This window comes from Ranitomeya variabilis, chromosome 1, assembly GCF_051348905.1.
Source record: "Ranitomeya variabilis isolate aRanVar5 chromosome 1, aRanVar5.hap1, whole genome shotgun sequence".
In the NCBI taxonomy this organism is placed as follows: domain Eukaryota; kingdom Metazoa; phylum Chordata; class Amphibia; order Anura; family Dendrobatidae; genus Ranitomeya; species Ranitomeya variabilis.
The window spans coordinates 481,268,018-481,293,349 of record NC_135232.1 but is presented as its reverse complement, the minus strand read 5'-3'; the positions used below and the strand labels follow the sequence as shown (position 1 = coordinate 481,293,349).

Sequence of the window (25,332 nt, the reverse complement as noted above, 5' to 3'; positions counted from 1 at the left end):
AGCCCTCCATCTGTTCTCTTCCCCCACCTAGCCACCTAGAGAAGAGGGGCGCTGTCATGCAGTGCAGCACACCAACCCGACAAACAAGGCTACACAAACAAGGGGTAACTGAAAATAACAGGCATACAAATATACACTCACATATAACAGAGGAATGCAATGGGGGCAAAACCAAAGTAAGATGAGGGAAGGCAATTATCACACTTACAAACCACTCAACAGTCACAGATAACTCCTTCAAACTCCTTCTCATATAAACACCTCTCCTCCAAGCCATGCAGCAAAACCTAGCTCTGACATGGTTTTCAATCAGGACTCAGAAAATATAGTGGATAGGAGTGTCTTTCTGAGCACAGCTGACAGCTCAGTCTCTTAGAGCTCCTAACATGGCCGATTAACTCCTGTTCTGCCAAGAAAAATTAACACCATTTAAAAAGAAGGTAAAGTTCTTCTTTTCAGCTCAGGAGTAGGAGCAATCAGATGCTACTGTTTTCTGGCTTCTCTATGTTAGGAGCAATCAGATGCTGCTATCTTCTGGCTCCTCTCTGTTGTGGTAACCCCGTGACACTCACTTTTTGAGGATTGACCACAGATTCTCAATCAGATTGAGCCAATTTAATAATACAGTGCACTGTCATGTTTTGTATTATTTTATTAAAAAACAGCCAATAATTTTCCCTTTTAGTCATTTGTACTCAGGCAGACCATTTTGTGCTGAACACTGATTTAAACTGATAGTGTTAATGTTAGAGGTAATATCATGCTGCTTGACTGAGATGAGTGATGTGCCATATATTATACTTTCTGTTTACTCCCCATTAACACATTTGCAATTTAAGGCGGGACAGTTATGACCTGATTTTGGTAGTTGTGACACTTCTCACAGATAGGATATGAGTTGGGATAGTCAAAGAGTCTGAGCTCAAAAGCCAGGTGGGTACATCATAAACAGAAGGAAGAGACAAAGCCGAAGACAGGTAATGGCCCAAAGTCAAAATATCCGGAAGGTAGTAGATCAGAACAAATGGGTTAAACAGATGGATGGTCAGAACGAGGTCCAAGGTCAGGAAACGAAAGATCAGCAAAAGAACACAAGGCATAGAGAGACAAACCACACAAAAGCTGAATGTACATCTGGCAGATGTCTGGAACTAAAGGGCCAGTTAAGTAGCAGGTCAATCACCTGGGACAATGAACAGCTGGAGACAACCAGCACCCTCCAGTCTGACATTGGATGGCTGAGCTGTCAATAAAAACAGCTCAGCATGCCCTTGCACCAGTCTGGATACTGAGCTGTCAAGTACTGACAGCTTCATCAGGCCCCTGTACCAGATTGGATAGCTGAGCCGTCAGTAACTGCATCCAAGTCATACTGGGTGTGGAATCGTGACAGTAGTATTATTTAGCCCAGATGGCTGGTGCCAGTGGTGGTGGTCATGTCCCTGCTGATGCTAGTGCCTCCCACATTCTTAGCCATGTTGTGGGTTTTTATTTTTTTTTACCTATCCTGTCCATTGCCATTGCCAATTGTACTTTAACCATACATGGTTGAAAAATTGGTTTGTAAAATTTGACTAGTAAAATTATGTTAAAAAATAATTGTTCACACATGCACACTTTGTGAGCTATACAGCTGAAGTTAATGTTTAGAGTTTGGAGAATTTTCTTTTATATTAAAAAAAGAAACCAACAATTATTCCCTTGTTCAGAAAAAGGATTGCAGAAGAAATTCAAAAGTTCATTACAGTCGCTTGTGACAAGCAAGAATATAGTCTTTGACACTGATTTCAATTTTTTTGGTTTCTAATATAGTGCTGTCTTGCTACTGCCTTCTAGTGCATTAAGAATGAAGAAACACAAATGTGTAAAACAAATTGTAATTGTAATGCAGTAGTACAGATGCCATTTACACCTATCCTACCTCTTTTTCAGCCAATCAATTGAATAACAGTATTCCCAGACTACTACTCTCTTCTTCAGTGCTGCAATCATACATTACTTTCTGGCATATGTGTCCAATGTTTTAGGGCTCTTTCTTCCAATCCCTATTGCTGAAACATCCTAAATATCCAAAATCACCCTAAAATGGCTGATACATCTCCTACCTTGTCTTTTATACAGATTATAATTTTCCCTCCTAATTGGCAGAGCTATACAATTTAATGTGGTAGATGCAAGGCATTATGTGGAAGACTAAGTGGTCATGCCTGCGGTCATGTCAGCCTTCTTTGGACGATGCAACTTCTGCAATGTGTGAAATGGAAGAGGACTTCTTTTGCTGATTAGTGCAAATTGTTCTAATTCGCTGGGATCTGCAAATTTAGCGGAATTCTACACATATTCGATTTGTATCAAATAGATTTGCTCATCTCTATTTTTAACCACTTGTTAGAAATTATTACAAGATAGATGTCTGTGTCTTTTCTGTCTTTTTTAATATTTAATGTCTTGCTTCTCAGAGGCATCCGAGTTGGATTTACCCCTGATGTTTTAACAGAAGCTGTGGCTGAGCTTACAGTGGCGCTATTGCTTGCAACGTCTCGAAGGCTAATTGAGGCTGTGGATGAAGCAAGGAGGTAATATAAAAAAGCTTATATAGAGGATAGCAATAAATTATTATTTTGCAATGTCACTTCATGCCACCATGATTCCCTAGGTTTCATAGACTGTACATTTATCCCTGTTCGTAACCCAACCCACTTTGAAGTGCACTTTATTTTATACTTAGTATGAAATCTATTTGTGCCATCTATGCTGTTTTAGGTGCACTACTATCTGCACAAAGTTGTAAAAATATTAAACTTATTAAAACTTATCAATATTACATCGCTATAATACAACCTCTTCAAAATCCAAAGCACATACTGTACATGATGTCTGTTAAACATGAAATATGTAATGTCCATTACATCAAAACCAGAGTATTGGAGAATTTCAATGCATTGCTGTAAAAGCAACATACAATAAAACTTGCCATTTCTAGTGCTTAACATCTTCATAAAATATATTTCATTACATTTTCTCAATTGTGAATACAATGTAGGAGAACGTGGTCAAATTCTGCGCTGCTGAATCATGTAGTCCAAAGATATTATTAAAAGTCGTCTTTATTCATTGTGTTTCTGAGTTTCAAAGAACTCCTTCATCAGGAAATACTCAATTGTGACACCTTTATTAGCAATTGTATGTAAATACATATATGGGGATCTTATTAATTATTTAGATTATTGAAAACAATGGCAGCAGGACATTTTGCATGTGACAGCAAAAAAAGCTCTGCATCTTTGTCATTTTCTGCTAAATTTGTGTCAGGACAGACCAAATGTTATTGTTAATGTTATTGTCCTTAATGTGGCCATCAAGTGGTTGCCATGTTCATGTAGCGTCAGAAACAGCATTGTAATTTAACAACAAATGTTATTACTAGTGATGGGTCAGTGTGCTCGGCGCTGCTTGAAGCTTGATCAAGCTTCCTGCCTGTATACGGGTACTCGCCATGCTCGATTCCCCACCCCGCATGTTTAGTGCCTGATTTTCAGTAACTAAACATGCGCAGAGTGCCTGCCAATCACAGTAATGCCGTAGCCATTTCTGGGCTAAGCAAATAGATTCTATTCTATAAGGCTACTTTCACACTAGCGTCGTACTCGGCCCGTCGCAGTGCGTCGGGCCGACGTACCGACGCTAGTGTTGTTTGCGCTGCACAACGGGTGCAGCGGATGCTGATTTTCAGCGCATCCGCTGCCCCATTGTAAGGTGCGGGGAGGAGGGGGCGGAGTTCCAGCCGCGAATGCGCAGTCGGAAAAGACGTTCTCGACGTAGCAAAAAACGTTGCAAGCAACTTTTTTGCTGCCGACGGTCCGCCACAACACGACCCAACCGTCGCATGACGGTTGCGACGTGTGTCAATGCGTCGCAATGCGTCGCTAATGTTAGTCAATGGGGAAAAAACGCATCCTGCAGACAACTTTGCAGGATGCGTTTTTTTGCCAAAACGATGCATTGCGACGTATTGCAAAAAATGCTAGTGTGAAAGTACCCTAATACTGAAGTTAGCAGCATTTTAGGGAGAATTAACTGCTGTAGTAGGAGCTACAGGAGCTAATCGGTGCGTCGGCATGAAAACCAGAGGTTTCCTTGAGACCTCTATGGTTGTTGATGCCGGATTTCTGTGAGCGCCACCCTGTGTTCAGCGCTCATAGCAATACTGTAATTCTAATACATAGAGGCGATCTGAGCATCGCCTCTATTTAGCAGAGCCAATCAAGTTGTTGCAGCTTCTAGCCTCCCATGGGGGCTACTGAAGCATGCCAAAAGTAAAAAAAAATAAATTTAAAATATGAAAAAAATAAAAGTTCAAATCACCCCCCTTTCGCCCCACTCAAAATAAAACAATAAAAATAAAATCAAACATAGACATATTTGGTATCGCCGCGTTCAGAATTGCCCAATCTATCAATAAAAAAAGGATTAACCTGATCGCTAAACGGCATGGTGATAAAAAAATCAAAACGCCAGAATTACATGTTTTTGGTCAGTTTTAGCATTTAGTGAACCTAGCAAAAAGCCAAACAAAAAACAAGTGTGGGATTGCACTTTATTTTGCAATTTCACCGCACTTGGAATTTTTTTCCCATTTTCTGTTACATGACATGGTAAAACCAATGGAATAGTGCAAAATTACAACCCATCTAGCCAAAAATAAGCTCTCACATGGCTATATTGATGGAAAAATAAAAAAGTTATGGCTCTGGAAAGAAGGGGAGTGAAAAACAAAAATGCAAAACCAAAAAAAGCTCTGGTCATGAAGGGGTTAAAGTCAAAACCGTGAGAGCAGGTTGTGGGTTTGATGGCAGATAATGCTTCCAGTCTGTTTCCCAGCACCACCCTGTCTTCCACATGGTCCAGTCTCAGTAGCCAAGAGTCTGGACCACATTAACGTCACCCAGATCCTCCTTCTTCCCACCATGAAGTGTCCCAGAATACAAGTAACCTCATACTTGGACAGTTCAATGAACCCTTTACCTTTCCATGTATGGCTTCTTCCTGTCTGTCACCGTGCAAGTTTCAAGAGGGATATGAGAAAATTGTGTGTGCTGAGGCCTAAATATTTGAGCAGCCACAATTAGAAGACGCCGACTGTGATAAACGGCTATTACAGTCTCAAGAGGAGGATGATGAGACACAGTTGCCAACAAGTCATGTTAAGAGAACAAGTCAGGAGGAGGACCAGAGTGGGGAAGTGGAAGACAAGGTGGTTGATGATTAAGTCACTGACCCAACCTAGCAAGGTGGCATGCAGAGCAGTAACAGCAGCGCAGAAGGGGAAGGATCCACAGTGCAGCAACAAGCACAAAGATGCAGTGGGGCTTACGGCAGGGAAAGGCATTCAGCTGTTTCCTAGACCACCCCCACGTGGCCAGATCCTAGGCCAAGGGCCAGGTGTTCCCCAGTCTGGTACTTTTTTACAGAAAGTGCCGAAGATAATACATCAGTCATGTGCAACCTGTGACGTTCCAAAGATCAGCAGGGGCCTGACCATCACCAGCATGCTTAGGCACATTTTATCCAAGCACCCAGCTAGCTGGGCCGAATGCCTGGGTCCCCAATTCGTGACTGCAGGAGATGCCACTGCCTCTTTCCCTGTGCTACGTGCTTGCTAATCCCCTGTCCAGGATGCAGGCGTGGATGCCACCTGCCCTGCACAGATGCAACAACCATCAGCAACTACGTCCACTTCCTTGTTCCAGAGCAGCATTTAGCTGTTCCTACCACAGGCCTTTGAATGCAAGTGCAAATACGCAGCCATCTACCCACAGGCTCAAACACTAAATAGCCAAATTTCCAGACTGTTTGCTCTGCAAATGTTGCTGTTTAGGCTTGTGGACACTCAGGCTTTTCACAACCTCATGGCAGCATCCGTCCCTCGGTACTTGCTTCCCAGCTGAAACTATTTCTCCCAGAAAGCAGTCCACACTTTATACCAGCACGTGTCCCATAACATAACCCGTGCCCTGACAAATGCAGTTAGTGAGAAAGTCCACTTAACAACCGACACGTGGACAAGAGTTTGTTGCCAGGGACTGGGTGAACCTGCTGGAGGCCGGGACCGAGTCAGACCTGTTATGACCCCAATGGCAGAGGGTCTCAAAAGTACATACCAAGTCTGCAAACATAAAAAACCAGCTCATAGGGCAGTGGTAACTGGGCTAACCGTATATCGAATCCTAGCACCACAAATAGCAGCAGCCGGGGAACGTGCCTACGTTGGTTCTAGACGTCTCGCGCCAGCCGGAGAACTAACTAACCCTAGAAGGGAAAAGATAGACCTTTCTTGCCTCCAGAGAAAAGACCCCAAAAGTTGGATACAAGCCCCCCACAAATAATAACGGTGAGGTAAGGAGAAAAGACAAACGTAAGAATGAACTAGATATTTAGCAAAGAGAGGCCCACTGACTAATAGCAGAATATAGTAAGATGACTTATACGGTCAGCAAAAACCCTATCAAAATTTCCACGCTGGATATTCAAGAACCCCCGAACCGTCTAACGGCCCGGGGGGAGAATACCAGCCCCCTAGAGCTTCCAGCAAAATCAGGAATCACATTTAGTACAAGCTGGACAGAAAATAAGAGCAATACAGATAACCAAAAAACAAGGAAGCAGGACTTAGCTTCATTTTGCAAGAACCCGGACCAGCAGACAGGAGCAAACAGAAAGGATCTGATTACAACGATGCCAGGCACTGGACTGAGGATCCAGGAAGTTTATATAGCAACACCCCTGGACTAACGACCCAGGTGGGTGCCAAACTGAGGAAAGACAATCCCAGAGTCATATCACTAGTGACCACAAGAGGGAGCCAAAAAAGTCTAATTCACAACAGTACCCCCCCTTTAAGGAGGGGTCACCGAACCCTCACCAGGACCACCAGGGCGATCAGGATGAGCAGCGTGAAAGGCACGAACTAAATCGGCCGCATGCACATCAGAGGCAACCACCCAGGAATTATCCTCCTGGCCATAGCCCTTCCACTTGACCAGATACTGAAGCCTCCGTCTGGAGACACGAGAATCCAAGATCTTCTCCACCATGTACTCCAACTCGCCCTCAACCAACACCGGAGCAGGAGGCTCAACAGAAGGAACCACAGGCACAACGTACCGCCGCAACAAAGACCTATGGAACACGTTGTGAATGGCAAACGACACCGGAAGATCCAAGCGAAAGGACACAGGATTAAGGATTTCCAATATCTTGTAAGGACCGATGAAGCGAGGCTTAAATTTAGGAGAGGAGACCTTCATAGGAACAAATCGAGAAGACAGCCATACCAAATCCCCAACACGAAGTCGGGGACCCACACCGCGGCGGCGGTTGGCAAAACGCTGAGCCTTCTCCTGTGACAACGTTAAGTTGTCCACCACATGATTCCAGATCTGCTGCAACCTATCCACCACGGAATCTACCCCAGGACAGTCAGAAGGCTCCACATGTCCCTAGGAAAAACGAGGATGGAAACCAGAGTTGCAAAAAAAAGGCGAAACCAAAGTAGCGGAACTAGCCCGATTATTAAGGGCAAACTCAGCCAACGGCAAGAAGGTCACCCAATCATCCTGATCTGCAGAAACAAAACACCTCAAATAAGCCTCCAGAGTCTGATTAGTTCGCTCCGTTTGTCCATTAGTCTGAGGATGAAAAGCAGACGAAAACGACAAATCAATGCCCATCTTAGCACAAAAGGATCGCCAGAACCTGGAAACAAACTGGGATCCTCTGTCAGACACAATATTCTCAGGAATGCCGTGTAAACGAACCACATTCTGAAAGAACAAAGGAACCAGATCGGAAGAGGAAGGCAGCTTAGGCAAAGATACCAAATGGACCATCTTGGAAAAGCGATCACATACCACCCAGATGACAGACATGCCCTGAGACACCGGAAGATCTGAAATGAAATCCATGGAAATGTGTGTCCAAGGCCTCTTCGGGACAGGCAAGGGCAAGAGCAACCCGCTGGCACGAGAACAGCAAGGCTTAGCTCGATCACAAGTCCCACAGGACTGCACAAATGACCGCACATCCCGTGACAAGGAAGGACACCAAAAGGACCTAGCCACCAGATCTCTGGTGCCAAAAATTCCCGGATGCCCTGCCAACACCGAGGAATGAACCTCGGAAATGACTCTGCTGGTCCACTTATCAGGAACAAACAGTCTGTCAGGTGGACAAGAGTCAGGTCTACCAGCCTGAAATCTCTGCAACACACGTCGCAAATCCGGAGAAATGGCTGACAAGATAACTCCCTCTTTAAGAATACCAACTGGTTCTACGACTCCAGGAGAGTCAGGCACAAAGCTCCTTGAAAGAGCATCAGCCTTCACATTCTTTGAACCTGGTAAATACGAGACCACAAAGTCAAAACGGGAGAAAAACAATGACCAGCGGGCCTGTCTAGGATTCAGGCGTTTAGCAGACTCGAGATACATCAGATTTTTGTGATCAGTCAAGACCACCACACGATGCTTAGCACCCTCGAGCCAATGACGCCACTCCTCAAATGCCCACTTCATGGCCAACAACTCCCGATTGCCAACATCATAATTCCGCTCCAAGAGGCGAAGAGGATGGATGGATATGCCCCTTCTCCAGAGACTCCTTGATATACGAACGCATTGCGGTATGCTCAGGTACAGACAGATTAAATAGTCTTCCCTTAGGAAATTTACTACCTGGAATCAAATCTATGGCGCAGTCACAGTCCCTATGAGGAGGCAGAGCACTGGACCTGGACTCGCTGAATACATCCTGATAATCAGACAAATACTCAGGAACTTCCGAAGGAGTAGAGGAAGCAATAGACACCGGCGGGGAATCACCATGAATTCCCTGACAGCCCCAACTTGACACAGACATTGTCTTTCAATCCAAGACTGGATTATGGGTCTGTAACCATGGCAGACCCAAAACGACCAAATCATGCATTTTATGCAGAACAAGAAAACGAATCACCTCCCGATGTTCAGGAGTCATGCACATGGTTACCTGTGTCCAAAACTGCGGTTTATTTTCCGCCAGTGGCGTAGCATCAATACCTCTAAGAGGGATAGGATTTACCAAAGGCTCAAGAACAAAACCACAGCGCTTGGCAAATGACAGATCCATAAGACTCAGGGCAGCACCTGAATCCACAAACGCCATAACAGGGTAGGAAGACAATGAGCAAATTAAAGTCACAGACAAAATAAATTTAGGTTGCAAATTACCAATGGCGACAGGGCTAACAACCCTTGTTAGGCGCTTAGAGCATGCTGATATAACATGTGTAGAATCACCACAGTAAAAACACAACCCATTCTGACGTCTATGATTTTTCCGTTCATTTCTAGTCTGAATTCTATCACATTGCATTAAATCAGGTGTTTGTTCAGACAACACCACCAGAGGATTAGCAGTTTTGCGCTCCCGCAAACGCCGGTCAATTTGAATAGCCAGCGCCATGGAATCATTCAGACTTGTAGGAATGGAGAAACCCACCATCACATTCTTAATGGCTTCAGAAAGGCCATTTCTGAAATTTGCGGCCAGAGCACATTCCACTGAGTAAGCACGGACCATTTCCGAAATTTTTGGCAATACACTTCAGCTTCATCCTGGCCCTGAGAAATAGCCAGCAAGGCTTTTTCTGCCTGAATTTCAAGATTGGGTTCCTCGTAAAGCAATCCGAGCGCCAGAAAAAACGCATCAATATTTGCCAATGCCGGATCTCCTGGCGCTAGCGAGAAGGCCCAATCCTGAGGGTCGCCCCGTAAGAAAGAGATAAAATTGTTAACTTGCTGAGCTGAGTCTCCAGATGAACGGGGTCTCAGAGATAGAAACAATTTACAATTATTCCTGAAATTCCTAAACTTGAATCGGTCTCCAGAGAACAGTTCAGGAATAGGTATTTTAGGTTCAGACATTGGACTACTGGTAACAAAATCTTGTATGCCCTGCACACGAGCAGCAAGCTGATCCACACTTGTAATCAAGGTCTGGACATTCATGTCTGCAGCAAGCACAAGCCACTCAGAGGTAAAGGGGAGGAACAAAGAGAGGAAAAAAAAAAAAAAACTCAGAATTTCCTTTCTTATTATCCCACTTCTGCAATGCATTAAACATTCAACTCTGGCCTGGCATACTGTTATGACCCCAATGGCAGAGGGTCTCAAAAGTACATACCAAGTCTGCAAACATAAAAAACCAGCTCATAGGGCAGTGGTAACTGGGCTAACTGTATATCTAATCCTAGCACCACAAGTAGCAGCAGCCGGGGAACGTGCCTACGTTGGTTCTAGACGTCTCGCGCCAGCCGGAGAACTAACTAACCCTAGAAGGGAAAAGATAGACCTTTCTTGCCTCCAGAGAAAAGACCCCAAAAGTTGGATACAAGCCCCCCACAAATAATAACGGTGAGGTAAGGAGAAAAGACAAACGTAAGAATGAACTAGATATTTAGCAAAGAGAGGCCCACTGACTAATAGCAGAATATAGTAAGATGACTTATACGGTCAGCAAAAACCCTATCAAAATTTCCACGCTGGATATTCAAGAACCCCCGAACCGTCTAACGGCCCGGGGGGAGAATACCAGCCCCCTAGAGCTTCCAGCAAAATCAGGAATCACATTTAGTACAAGCTGGACAGAAAATAAGAGCAATACAGATAACCAAAAAACAAGGAAGCAGGACTTAGCTTAATTTTGCAAGAACCCGGACCAGCAGACAGGAGCAAACAGAAAGGATCTGATTACAACGATGCCAGGCACTGGACTGAGGATCCAGGAAGTTTATATAGCAACACCCCTGGACTAACGACCCAGGTGGGTGCCAAACTGAGGAAAGACAATCCCAGAGTCATATCACTAGTGACCACAAGAGGGAGCCAAAAAAGTCTAATTCACAACACAGACCCTGGGATCACTCCATGTGCTACTGACATCTACAATTGTGGGCCCAAGTTCAATCAGGGTTTCTCTATTTTTCCTACGCCAGTTCATGCACCCCCTCCTCCTCATCCTCCATCTCAGAATTATCATATATATCAGTCACAAACTGGAAGCACTGCAGCACTGCCTCGGTGAGGCAGTAACAGGCTATTCTTAAACTTATATGTTTAGGTGACAAACAGCAAACCGCAGCAAGGTTGTTCAAAGGTCTAACAGACCAGGCAGAGCTGTGGCTCTCGCTGCTGAACCTACAACCAACCATAGTCGTATATGATAATGACCGTAACCTAGTATCTCCATGACTGTGCCTGCCATCACTGCTGTCTCCCCGCCGGCCCGCCCATTGGTCACTCATCTGGTCCGCCGCGGTCCGCCCATCTACTGCAGGTTCTGGTTCCACCGGCTTCTCTCCTGGGTCCTGGTGCCTCCTCCTTCCTCGGTCACACTGCGTCTCGCCTCGGCTTCCGCTTGTGAGCTCTTCCCGGCGTCTGCGCATGCGCCGGGTTCCTTAAAGGGCACGTGCGCTTTTTCTCTATAGATTTATACTTTTGCTTGTTTCTGCCCAGTAATCCCCGGCAGCCAATCCAGGTGAATTCTTGGGTATTTCAGGACACCTCCTCCAAGGGGATGTGCCTGGTTATTCACTAGCTACCCGCTCTGAAACCCTGGCCTGCACCTGCTGTCTTCGCTCGCGCTCTCTCTGCTACTGCACGGTTGTGTCTCTAGTGTGCACTCCTGTCCACCATAATCCAGTACCCCAGTACTCAGTCCTAGTAGTATCCTCTTCCCGTGTTTTTTCTTTCCCTCTCCATTTGTCTCCGCTTCTGCCGTCCTGTGTTCCCGTTCTTGCGTCTACTCCCATCTGTGTACCATTATCCGTGTTCCCCGCCTCCCGTTCCTCTGGTTCCTTCTGCTCCGGTTCCTGTTCACTGCCTGAGCCGTCCCTCTTGGTACCAGTTACCTTGGTTCTAGTGACCTCTGGGCTTGCTCCTGATGATCCCTGTATAGGGGTCGGTCTCCACGAGGTCCGCTCGCCCAGGGGTAGGTCTATTCCACGGACCAGAGGGTCCACTCTTAGTGCTCGCCTTCCTGCGGCGTCACACCTAGTGGTGGCTTTGAAGCTTGGCAACCTCGCACACATACAAGTGCTTCTCACTAAATTAGAATATCATTAAAAAGTTAATTTATTTCAGTTCTTCAATTCAAAAAGTGAAACTCATATATTATATAAAGTCATTACAAACAGAGTGATTTATTTCAAGTGTTTATTTCTGTTAATATTAATGATTATGGCTTACAGCCAATGAAAACCAAAAAGTAATTATCTTAGTAAATTAGAATGCTTTATAACACCAACTTGAAAAATTATTTTAAAATCCGAAATGTTGGCCTACTGAAGTGTATATTCAGTAAGTGCACTCAATACTTGGTCGGGGCTCCTTTTGCATCAATTACTGCATCGATGCGGTGTGGCATGGAAGCGATCAGCCTGTGGCACTGCCGAGATGTTATGGAAGCCCAGGATGCTTTGATAGCAGCCTTCAGCTCGTCTACATTGTTGTGTCTAGTGTCTCTCAGTCTCATCTTCCTCTTGACAATATCCCATAGATGCCCTATAGTGTTAAGATCAGGTGAGTTTGCTAGCCAATCAAGTACAGTGATACTGTTGTTTTTAAACAATGTATTGACACTTTTGGCAGTGTGGACAGGTGCCAAGTCCTGCTTGAGTATGAAATTTCCCTGTCCATAAAGCTTGTTGGCAGAGGGAAGCATGAAGTGCTCTAAAATTTACTGGTAGATGGCTGCTCTGACTTTAGTCTTGATAAAACACAGTGTACCTACACCAGCAAATGACATGCTCCCCAAACCATCACTGATTGTGGAAACCTCACACTAGACCTCAAGCAGCCTGAATTGTGTGCCTCTCCACTCCATTCTTCCAGACTCTCAGATCTTGATTTACAAATGAAATACAAACTTTACTTTCATCTGAAAGTAATACAGAGCAAGGGTCCAGTTCTTTTTCTCCTTGGCCCAGGTAAGACTCCTCTGGCATCATCTATTGGTCATGAGTGGCTTGACACAAGGAATGCGACACTTGTAGCCCATGTCCTGGATACAGCTGTGTGTGGTGGCTCTTGAAGCAATGACTCCAGCAGCAGTCCACTCCCTGTGAATCTCCCCAAAATTTTTGAATTGCTTTTAACAATCCTTTCAAGGCTATGGTTATCCCAGTTGCTTGTGCACCTTTTTCTATCACACTTTTTCCTTCCGCTCAACTTTCCATTAATATGCTTGGATACAGCATTCTGTGAACAGCCAGCTGCTCTAGCAATGACCATTTGCGGCTTACCCTCCGTGTGTCAATGACTGCTTTTTGGACCTCTGTCAAGTTAGCAGTCTTCCCCATGATTGTTGAGCCTGCTGAAGCAGACTAAGGGACCTTTTTAAACACTTTGGAAGCCTTTACAGGTGTTTTTATTAATTATTCTAATCTACTGAGATAATGACTTATGGGTTTTCATTGGCTGTAAGCCATAATCATCAACATAAACAGAAATAAACACTTGAAATACATCACTCTGTTTGTAATGACTCTATATAATATATGCGTTTCATTTTTTGTATTGAAGAACTGAAATAAATGTTTTGATGATATTCTAACTTAGGGAGAAGCACTTGTATATGTATCTTGGTGCTTCATTCTGCACATCTTCATGTCTTTGTATTTGAGCATTTATACTTACCTGTGCTCTACATCATGTATTTATGATTATTGTTTCTGCCCAGGCCTCACTCTGCTCTTGTTCAATTTTCCACCTCTTGTCACTATTTTATGGCCTGGCAGATGTGCTCAACTTTGTAGTTCAGCGCTTTCTGAATACTTTCCCTTATTTGCCTGAGGTACCTGTCAAGGTACACTGCACATGCACCAATTTCCGCAAGTCAGCCACAGCTGCCGCCGGTCTGCGAGCGCTGCAGCAGGTCTTGCCAGTGCCACCTCACCGACTGGTTCACGACCTGCCAACGCACTGGAACTCAACATTCCGTATGTTGGCAAGGCTTTGTGAGCAGCAGAGTGCAGTAGTTGATTACTAGCTCCAACATGCCCATCAGTATTCTGCTCAGACTCCGCACATAACAACTGACAAGTGGCCATGGATGTCTGACATCTGTGTGCTACTCCATAACTTAAAGGAATCAATCAAGATGGTGAGCAGTGATGACAACATAATTAGCGTGACCATCATGCTTCTGGGTCTACTCAAACACTCATCACTCAGAATGGAAGATAAAGCTTTGCTTGCAGACCAGGTGGCGATGGATGAAGAAAGCAGACAAGGTGATACTAATGAACCCTGCCTCATCTCATCACAGATTGGGTAATAAAGAGGAGTAGGAACAGGAGATAGTTACCTGTGCTACAGAGGGTACTACCCATACCAGCTTCTCAACTGTTCAGCATGGATGGCCTGAAGAGGAGAGAGGGAGGAGGAGTAGATAGTCATCCTCCTAGTGGGGACAGTGAACTCTTGACTGTTGGAAGTGTGGCACATGACAGACTTTATGTCCCGTTATCTTTCACGTGACCCTCGCTTTATACTCATTTTGGGCACCACCAATTACTGACTGTTTACCCTTCTGAACCCCCACTATAAGGGGAACTTTCCATCTCTCCTTCCGGAAAAGGAGAGGACTAATAAAATGGTGCAATACCAGAAGTCCGTAGTAGAAGAATTGGCCAAAAAATTCTTATCTGACAACGCTGGCGGCAGAGGTCAAAGTTCTTTGGACAGCCAAGGAATAGACAAGAGCGAGACACACAACAGGTCCAATTTAGGCTGGGGAGAACTATCAAAGGTCTGTGACAGTTTCATTAGATGCTCCCAGCACCCAGGCCATAATTTTTGGGGTACTTTGACAAGGATCTTCTTACAACCAAAAATATGAGAAGGTGAAAAATAATCGACGTACCTAAAAAAACACCCCTAATAAGATATAACCTTTATTACATAATGTCATGCAGGCAGCTGGATATCATGATAGCATAGATCCTCAGATGAAGGAAGCGAACTCTCAACAAACTCTCGACGCGTTTCCCCTAACCAGGTTCATCAGGAGAGATTGATGGTGTCTTAGTCGTAAGAAGTAATGGTGAAAATGAGGCTGCCTTCTACTATCTGTTGTGAATTCTGCTTTTGGGTTCCCTCCGGTGGTGGTAGGTGGTAATGCAGTTGTCCCTGAGTTGCAGTCCTGGTCAGGTGTTTCTGCTGATTGCAGTTCTGACTGGGGTATTTAGGTGTGCAGTATCCAGTAGTCCTTGCCAGTTGTCAATTGTTGTTGGGAGGTGTTGGACCTCTGCCTGGTTCCTCCTGCCTTTCTGCCAAATCAGCAAAGATAAGTGTCTGGTTTTTTTTCTGTGGCACACATGCTGTGTGCTTCATGATTCAGTGCTATTCTTTTGTGTTTTCTTGTCCAGCTTAGATTGTGTCAGTATTTTCTCAGTCTTGTTGGATTCTCTGGAGTGGCAGATATACATTCCATGTCTTTAGTTAGATTGTGGAACTTTTTGTATTATCTGCTGTGGATATTTTTGGAAGGGTTTTAATACTGACCGCTTAGTATTCTGTCCTATCCTTTCCTATTTAGCTAGAGTGGCCTCTTTTGCTAAATCTTGTTTTCTGCCTGCGTGTGTCTTTTCTTCTCCTACTCACAGTCAATATTCGTGGGGGCTGCCTATCCTTTGGGGTTCTGCTCTGAGGCAAGGTAGTATTCCTATTTCCATCTATAGGGGTATTTAGTCCTCCGGCTGTGTCGAGGTGTCTAGGGTTTGTTAGGCACACCCCACAGCTACTTCTAGTTGCGGTGTTAGTTCAGGATCTGCAGTCAGTATAGTTTCCACCTACTCCAGAGAAAGTTTCATGCGGCTCCAAGGTCACCGGATCATAACAGCACAACTGGCCTATAATGAGCTAAATGCATCTCAGAAGAAGGGAAGAAAGGTGTTGAGCCATTTTTTTTTCTGCAGTCTGTTTTGTCTTTTTTTCCCTCTTTATCTATGGGTGGCTGAGGAGTCTTGTGCTAGCATGGATGTTCAGGAATTAGCTTTTCGTGTAGACCAGCTTGCTGCTAGGGTACAGGGTATTTCTGATTATATTGTTCAGACTCCTGTTTTAGAACCGAAGATTCCTACTCCTGATTTGTTTTTTGGTGACAGGTCCAAATTTTTGAGTTTTAAAAACAATTGTAAACTGTTTTTTGCTTTGAGACCTCGATCCTCCGGTGATTCCATTCAGCAGGTTAAAATCGTCATCTCCCTGCTGTGTGGTGATCCACAGGATTGGGCATTTTCCCTGGAATCTGGGAATCCTGCTCTAATGTAGATTCCTTTTTTCAGGCTTTAGGATTATTATATGATGAACCGAATTCTGTGGATCAAGCGGAGAAGACCTTGTTGGCCCTCTCTCAGGGTCAAGAGGCGGCAGAATTGTATTGTCAGAAATTTAGAAAATGGTCTGTGTTGACTAAATGGAATGATGATGCTTTGGCGGCAATTTTCAGAAAGGGTCTTTCTGAATCCATTAAAGATGTTATGGTGGGGTTTCCCACGCCTTCCGGTCTGAGTGATTCTATGTCTCTGGCCATTCAGATAGATCGGCGTTTGCGGGAGCGTAGAACTGTGCGCGCTGTGGCATCGTCCTCAGAGCCAATTCCTGAGCCAATGCAGTGTGATAGGATTCTGTCTAGGACAGAACGACAAGGACTCAGACGTCAGAATAGGTTGTGTTATTATTGTGGCGACGCTTCTCATGTCATTTCAGTCTGCCCTAAGCAGACAAAAAGGATCGCTAGTTCATTTACCATCACTACTGTACAACCTAAATTTCTGTTATCGGTGTCCTTGATCTGCTCATTGTCATCATTTTCTGTCATGGCGTTTGAGGAGTGGCGACATTGGCTTGAGGGAGCTAAGCATCGTATTGTGGTCCTGACTGATCATAAGAATCTGATTTACCTCAAGTCTGCCAAACGGCTGAGTCCTAGACAGGCTCGATGGTCCTTGTTTTTTTCCCGTTTTGATTTCGTGGTTTCCTATCTTCCGGGTTCTAAGAATATTAAGGCTGATGCCCTTTCTAGGAGTTTTTTGCCTGATTCTCCTGAGGTCCTTGAACCGGTCGGCATTCTGAAAGAAGGGGTGGTCCTTTCTGCCATTTCCCCTGATTTACGGCGGGTTCTTCAGGAATTTCAGGCTGACAGACCTGACCGCTGTCCTGTGGGGAAATTGTTTGTTCCTGACAGATGGACTAGTAGAGTGATTTCTCAGGTTCACTGTTCCGTGTTGGCTGGTCATCCTGGTATTTTTGGTACCAGAGATTTGGTTGGTAGGTCCTTTTGGTGGCCTTCCTTGTCGCGTGATGTGCATTCTTTTGTGCAGTCTTGTGGGACTTGTGCTCGGGCCAAGCCTTGTTGTTCCCGTGCTAGTGGGTTACTTTTGCCATTGCCGGTCCCTGAGAGGCCCTGGACGCATATTTCTATGGATTTTATTTCTGATATTCCGGTTTCCCAGAGGATGTCGGTTATCTGGGTTGTTTGTGACCGGTTTTCTAAGATGGTTCATTTGGTGCCTTTGCCTAAATTGCCTTCCTCTTCAGAGTTGGTTCCGTTGTTTTTTCAGCATGTGGTTCGTTTGCATGGTATTCCGGAGAATATTGTGTCCGACAGAGGTTCCCAGTTTGTTTCTAGGTTTTGGCGGGCCTTTTGTGCTAGGCTGGGCATTGATTTGTCTTTTTCTTCTGCATTTCATCCTCAGACAAATGGCCAGACCGAGCGAACTAATCAGACCTTTGAGACCTATTTGAGATGCTTTGTGTCTGCTGATCAGGATGATTGGGTGGCCTTTTTGCCATTGGCCGAGTTTGCCCTTAATAATCGGGCTAGTTCAGCTACTTTAGTTTCGCCTTTCTTTTGTAATTTTGGTTTTCATCCTCGTTTTTCTTCTGGGCAGGTTGAGCCTTCTGACTGTACTGGTGTGGATTCTGTGGTTGACAGGTTGCAGCAGATTTGGGCTCATGTGGTGGACAATTTGGTGTTGTCTCAGGAGGAGGCTCAACGTTTTGCTAACCGTCGTCGTTGTGTTGGTTCCTGGCTTCGGGTTGGGGATCTGGTTTGGTTGTGTTCCCGTCATGTTCCTATGAAGGTTTCTTCCCCTAAGTTTAAGCCTCTGTTGATTGGTCCTTATGGGATTTCTGGGATTATTAATCCGGTGTCTTTTCGATTGGCGCTTCCGGCCTCTTTTGCTATCCATAATGTCTTCCATAGATCTTTATTGCGGAAATATGTGGTGCCCGTTGTTCCCTCTGTTGATCCTCCGGCGCCTGTGTTGGTTGATGGGGAGTTGGAGTATGTGGTTGAGAAGATTTTGGATTCTCGTTTTTCGAGGCGGAGGCTTCAGTACCTTGTCAAATGGAAGGGTTATGGCCAGGAGGATAATTCTTGGGTTTTTGCTTCTGATGTCCATGCTGCTGATTTGGTCCGTGCCTTTCATCTGGCTCGTCCTGATCGGCCTAGGGGCGCTGATGAGGGTTCGGTGACCCCTCCTCAAGGGGGGGTACTGTTGTGAATTCCGTTCTCCACCACTAATTCCAATTCCCCAGCAACCAACACCGGAGCAGGAGGATCAACGGAGGGAACCATAGGTACCACATATCTCCGCAACAAGGATCTTTGGAACACATTATGAATGGAAAAGGAAGCCGGAAGGGCCAAACGAAAAGACACCGGATTGACAATCTCAGAAATCTTATAAGGCCCAATAAAGCGAGGCTTGAACTTTAGGGAAGAAACCTTCATAGGAACATGACGAGAAGATAACCAGACCAAATCCCCAATACGAAGCCGTGGACCAACACACCGACGACGGTTAGCAAAACGTTGAGCCTTTTCCTGAGACAACGTCAAATTGTCCACCACATGAGTCCAAATTTGCTGCAACCTGTCCACCACAGAATCCACACCAGGACAGTTAGAAGGCTCAAGCTGCCCCGAAGAAAAACGAGGATGAAAACCAAAATTACAAAAGAAAGGCGAAACCAAGGTAGCCGAACTAGCCCGATTATTAAGGGCAAACTCGGCCAATGGCAAAAAGGTCACCCAATCATCCTGATCAGCAGACACGAAGCATCTCAAATAGGTTTCCAATGTCTGATTGGTTCGCTCCGTTTGGCCATTTGTCTGAGGATGGAATGCTGAAGAAAAAGACAAATCAATGCCCATTCTAGCACAAAAAGACCGCCAAAACCTAGAAACGAACTGGGAACCTCTGTCAGACACAATATTCTCCGGAATACCATGCAAGCGAACCACATGCTGAAAAAATAATGGAACCAAATCAGAGGAGGAAGGCAACTTAGACAATGGTACCAAATGGACCATCTTAGAAAACCGGTCACAAACCACCCAGATGACAGACATCTTCTAAGAAACAGGAAGAACAGAAATAAAATCCATGGAAATATGGGTCCAGGGCCTCTCAGGAATAGGCAAAGGCAAAAGCAACCCACTGGCACGGGAACAGCAAGGCTTAGCCCGAGCACAGGTCCCACAGGACTGCACAAACGAACGCACATCCTGCGACAAGAAAGGCCACCAAAAGGACCTAGCCACCAAATCTCTGGTACCAAAAATCCCAGGGTGACCAGCCAACACCGAACAATGAACCTCAGAAATTACCCTGCTAGTCCATCTATCAGGAACAAACAATTTCCCCACAGGACAGCGGTCAGGTTTATCAGCCTGAAACTCCTGAAGTACCCGCCGCAAATCAGGGGAGATGGCAGAAAGAATCACCCTCTCCTTGAGGATCCCAGCCGGCTCAAGAACTCCCGGAGAATCAGGCAAAAAACTCCTAGAAAGGGCACCAGCCTTCACATTCTTAGATCCCGGAATATACGAGACCACAAAATCAAAACGTGAGAAAAACAGAGACCACCGAGCTTGTCTAGGATTCAACCGCTTAGCAGTCTCGAGGTAAATCAGATTCTTATGATCAGTCAAGACCACCACGCGATGCTTGGCTCCCTCAAGCCAATGTCGCCACTCCTCAAATGCCCACTTCATAGCCAACAACTCCCGATTGCCGACATCATAATTACGCTCAGCAGGCGAAAACTTTCTGGAGAAGAAAGCACATGGTTTCATCAACGAGCCATCAGAATTTCTCTGAGACAAAATGGCCCCTGCCCTAATCTCAGAAGCATCAACCTCAACCTGAAAAGGGAGAAAAACATCTGGCTGACGCAACACAGGGGCAGAAGTAAAACGACGTTTAAGCTCCTGAAAGGCCTCAACAGCCGCAGAGGACCAATTCATCACATCAGCGCCCTTCCTCGTCAAATCGGTCAGAGGCTTCACCACACTAGAAAAATTAGCAATAAAGCGGCGATAAAAATTGGCAAAGCCCAAAAATTTCTAAAGGCTCTTTACAGATGTAGGTTGAGTCCAATCATGAATGGCCTGGACTTTAACAGGGTCCATTTCAATAGCCGAAGGAGAAAAAATGAAACCCAAAAAAGAAACCTTCTGAACTCCAAAGAGGCACTTAGACCCCTTCACAAACAACGCATTAGCACGAAGGACCTGAAATACCATCCTAACCTGCTTCACATGAGACTCCCAATCATCGGAGAAAACCAAAATATCATCCAAATACACAATCATGAATTTATCCAGATAATTCCGGAAGATATCATGCATAAAGGACTGAAATACCGATGGAGCATTAGAGAGCCCGAATGGCATCACAAGATATTCAAAATGGCCTTCGGGCATATTAAATGCTGTTTTCCATTCATCACCTTGTTTAATACGCACGAGATTATACGCCCCTCGAAGGTCGATTTTAGTAAACCAACTGGCACCCTTAATCCAAGCAAACAAATCAGAAAGTAAAGGTAAAGGGTACTGGAATTTGACAGTGATCTTATTGAGAAGGCGATAATCTATACAGGGTCTCAAGGAGCCATCCTTCTTGGCAACAAAAAAAAAATCCCGCTCCCAACGGTGACGAAGACGGGCGAATATGCCCCTTCTCCAAGGACTCCTTTACATAACTCCGCATAGCGGCATGCTCTGGCACAGACAGATTGAAAAGTCGGCCCTTAGGGAACTTACAGCCAGGAATCAAATTAATGGCACAATCACAGTCCCTATGAGGAGGCAGGGAACTGGACTTGGGCTCATCAAATATATCCTGGAAATCCGACAAAAACTCAGGAACTTCAGAAGAAGGGGACGAGGAAATGGACATCAAAGGAATATCACTATGTATCCCCTGACAACCCCAACCAGTCACAGACATAGATCTCCAATCCAGCACTGGATTATGTACCTGTAACCATGGAAAACCCAGCACAACAACATCATGCAAATTATGCAACACCAAAAAGCGAATATTTTCCTGATGTGCTGGAGCCATGTACATGGTTAACTGTGTCCAGTACTGAGGTTTATTCTTGGCCAATGGCGTAGCATCAATCCCCCTTAAGGGAGTAGGACTCTGCAAAGGCTCCAAGGAAAAACCACAGCGCTTGGCAAATTCTAAGTCCATTAAGTTCAGGGCAGCGCCAGAATCCACGAATGCCATAACAGAAAAGGACGACAATGAGCAAATCACGGTAACAGACAAGAGAAATTTAGGCTGTACAGTACTAATGGTAACAGACCTAGGGACCCTCTTAGTACGCTTAGGGCAATCAGAAATAGCATGAGCAGAATCACCACAGTAAAAACACAGGCCATTCTGACGTCTGAATTTCTGCCTTTCTGCTCTAGTCAAAATCCTATCACATTGCATAGGCTCAGGACTCTGCTCAGAGGACACTGCCATATGGTGCACCACCTTGCGCTCGCGCAAGCGTCGATCAATCTGAATGGCCAAAGACATTGACTCATTCAGACCAGCAGGCGTAGGAAACCCCACCATAACATCTTTAAGGGCTTCAGAAAGACCCTTTCTGAAAATCGCTGCCAGGGCATACTCATTCCATTTTGTGAGCACAGACCACTTTCTAAATTTCTGGCAGTATACTTCTGCTGCTTCCTGACCCTGACACAGAGCCAACAAAGTTTTTTCTGCCTGATCCACAGAATTAGGCTCGTCATACAGCAATCCGAGCGCTTGAAAAAATGCGTCAATATTGAGCAATGCAGGATTTCCTGGCTCAAGGGAGAATGCCCAGTCCAGCGGGTCGCCACGCAGCAAAGAAATAACAATCTTCACCTGCTGAATGGGGTCACCAAAGGAACGGGGTCTCAGAGCAAAAAACAATCTGCAATTATTTTTAAAGTTCAAAAATTTAGATCTATCCCCAGAAAATAAATCAGGAATAGGAATTCTAGGCTCTAATACCGGAGTCTGGACAACATAATCTTGGATACTCTGTACCCTTGCAGCGAGTTGATCCACGCGCAAGGACAGACCCTGAACCTCCATATCAGCACCAAAATCCTGAACCACCCAGAGATTAAGGGGAAAAAAAAGACAAAACAAGCTACAAAGAAAAAAAAAATGACTCAGAACTTTCTTTTCCCTCTTTTGAGATGCATTTAACACATTGTGGGCCAGCTGTACTGTTATGACCTGGTGGTTAAGAGGCCACACTGATAATGACCTGGTGGCTAAAACGCAACATGGGACGAGCTCTGGGAAGGTGGTATCTCTACTGACCGCAGTCCCTAATCCTAACAACAACACTAGTAATAGCCGTGGGATGTTCCTGACTCTCCCTAGACACCTCTTCACAGCCTAAGAACTAACTACCCCTAAAGAAGGAAATAGAAAGCTATCTTGCCTCAGAGAAAACCCCAAAAGGAAAGACAGCCCCCCACAAATATTTGGCTGTGAGTGAAGAGGGAAATGACGTACACAGAAATGAAATCAGGTTTCAGCAAAGGAGGCCAATACTAAACTTGATAGACAGAGAGAAAAGGATACTGTGCGGTCAGTATTAAAAACTACAAAATCCACGCAGAGTTTACAAAAATGAACTCCACACCAACTCACGGTGTGGAGGAGCAAATCTGCTTTCCCAGAGCTTCCAGCTAGCCTGAATATGACATAGTGACAAGCTGGACAAAAAGAGACATATTTGCAATAGAGTCCAAGCAAATGGACAAACAAAAACAAGCAAAAACTTATCTTTTGCTGACAAGGCTAGGCCATATGAGAAATCCAAGGAGAGAACCAAATCCAACCAAGAACAATGACAGCTGGCATGAACTAAAGCCCAGTGCAGGTTTAAATAACAAACCCAGGCAAGGCGATTAGTGAAGGCAGCTGCCACAGCTACCTAAAGGAGCAGCAGTTCCACTCGAAACCACCAGAGGGAGCCCAAGGGCAGAACTCACAAAAATACCATTAGCAACCACAGGAGGGAGCTCCAGAACGGAATTCACAACAGGGGGGTACTGTTGTGAATTCTGCTTTAGGGGTATTTAGTCCTCCGGCTGTGTCGAGGTGTCTAGGGTTTGTTAGGCACACCCCATGGCTACTTCTAGTTGCGGTGTTAGTTCAGGATCTGCGGTCAGTATAGTTTCCACCTACTCCAGAGAAAGTTTCATGCGGCTCCAAGGTCACCGGATCATAACAACTATCATTACTTAAACATTGAGGTACACTCAGCTTTGTTTGGTTTATGAGGCTTTTTACTGGGCATACCCCCATATATTTACATCATATTAGGGGTTCTTTTTGGTATTCCAATATTTGTTTACTAATTTGTTGTAGAGCTGAGTATATTTATTGATTTGATAACCTGTCTTTCTCAGTATCTCCTTTGGCCCAGGTTGTGAGGCAATTTATTTAAAGAAAAAATCCATGTTAGGGATTTTTTTATCTTATTAGGGGTGTTTTTTTTTAGGTAAGTCGATTTACTTTGACAAGGATGGAAAAGATAATGAAGATGGTATAGGAGTACCTAGACGACCGTACCAGCATCCTCCGTGATTCCTCTGTGCCATACAACTACTTAGTGTCAAAGCTGGACATCTGTTATGAACTGTACCTCTATGCCTTGGAGGTGCTGGCCTGCCCTGCTGCTAGCATTTTGTCAGAGCAGGTTTTTAGTGCTGCCGCTGGCATAACTGATAGGGGCATCCACCTGTCAAATGAGAATGCTGATAGGCTGACTCTCATGAAAATGAACAAGGCTTGGATTGGACAAGACTTTGCAATACCACCGGATGAGAGCAACGGAACATAAAGTCAAATAATATGTTCCTTTTTTAAGGGTGTATTCCCAGGCACCCCTTCACACCCAAACAAGGATATACATTTCTGGTTTGGTAATATTTAATGTCTCCCTCCTCCTCCTTTATCATATCTACAGGGTCATGATCCGATTCTTGCTCCTAATTTTTCAAGGGTGTGTCTGATGGCCTAATATATAATTTTTAAAGGCATACCTGTAAAATCCTCTTACATTCATATGCATACCCCAAAGGGGTAAATGTTTTTCATTTTTCAGCCCTTACACATAGTGCATTGAATGTATCAGTGTTGGTGTCCCACACTTTACAAATGGTAAAAATAATTTTTCAGAGGCACTCCTCTATCTCTCTTCCAGGATGTATCGCAGTGCCTTCTTCTAATTTTTGTCAGGTCTTGCACGTACTGCATCGGCTTCACTGCTCTAGGAGTCCCACTGTTTTTAAAATTCTCACTCCTAATTTTGGGAGGTCAAGCTGCACCGATGGATCACAGGTATCGCGACCATTCTGCTCCGACTGGTGAAATGACAGGACGGGGCTTGAGTGAGGGGCAGTGTCAGGCTCTATGGGTGTCGTTGTAAAACAGCCTCTGTGTGGCACTGTGCACCAGGCTGTGTGGGTGAAATTTTTAAATGCAGTGTTGCTTCTTTCAAAAGCTGTAAAGAAAGCAGGAATCATTTTCTGGCACATTAGTTATAGTTTTGCAAGGATTTTAAGGAATCTGTTTCATAGGCTTTTTGCAAAATGTTTGATCATTTTGGTCATCGTAAATCCCAAAGTGTTAGCAGCACCTTTACTTGTTGTAACAGATACAAATTCTTTGCTTTTTTTCCGTTCGGTTAGTTGTTGTAATTAACTGTATATGACTTTTTATTTGAATATTTACATGTGGATCTAGTAAGGGATGAGGTCAGTTTCCTGACTTGAGAAAATATTATTTTACAGGAAAGTCCTACCATCTTCTTTGTTTTGGAGTTTTGATTGGTCCATAGCATGAGGTCTTCTTTCTGTGCATTCATTGGCCGATTCTGTCTCTTTATAATGTGTGTAGACAGAAATTCCCTAAAGAATGCAATCCAA

At 44.7% G+C, this 25,332-nt stretch overlaps 1 protein-coding gene across 1 annotated transcript in view; it reads left to right on the top strand.

The window, feature by feature from the left end:
- LOC143765167 (glyoxylate reductase/hydroxypyruvate reductase-like) overlaps positions 1-25,332 on the top strand; it is a 94,305-nt gene that overhangs the window by 10,192 nt on the left and 58,781 nt on the right. The window contains exon 4 of the mRNA XM_077251562.1: positions 2,460-2,576. Within this exon, the coding sequence (XP_077107677.1) occupies positions 2,460-2,576 (117 nt within the window). The remainder of the gene's footprint in view (positions 1-2,459; positions 2,577-25,332) is intronic.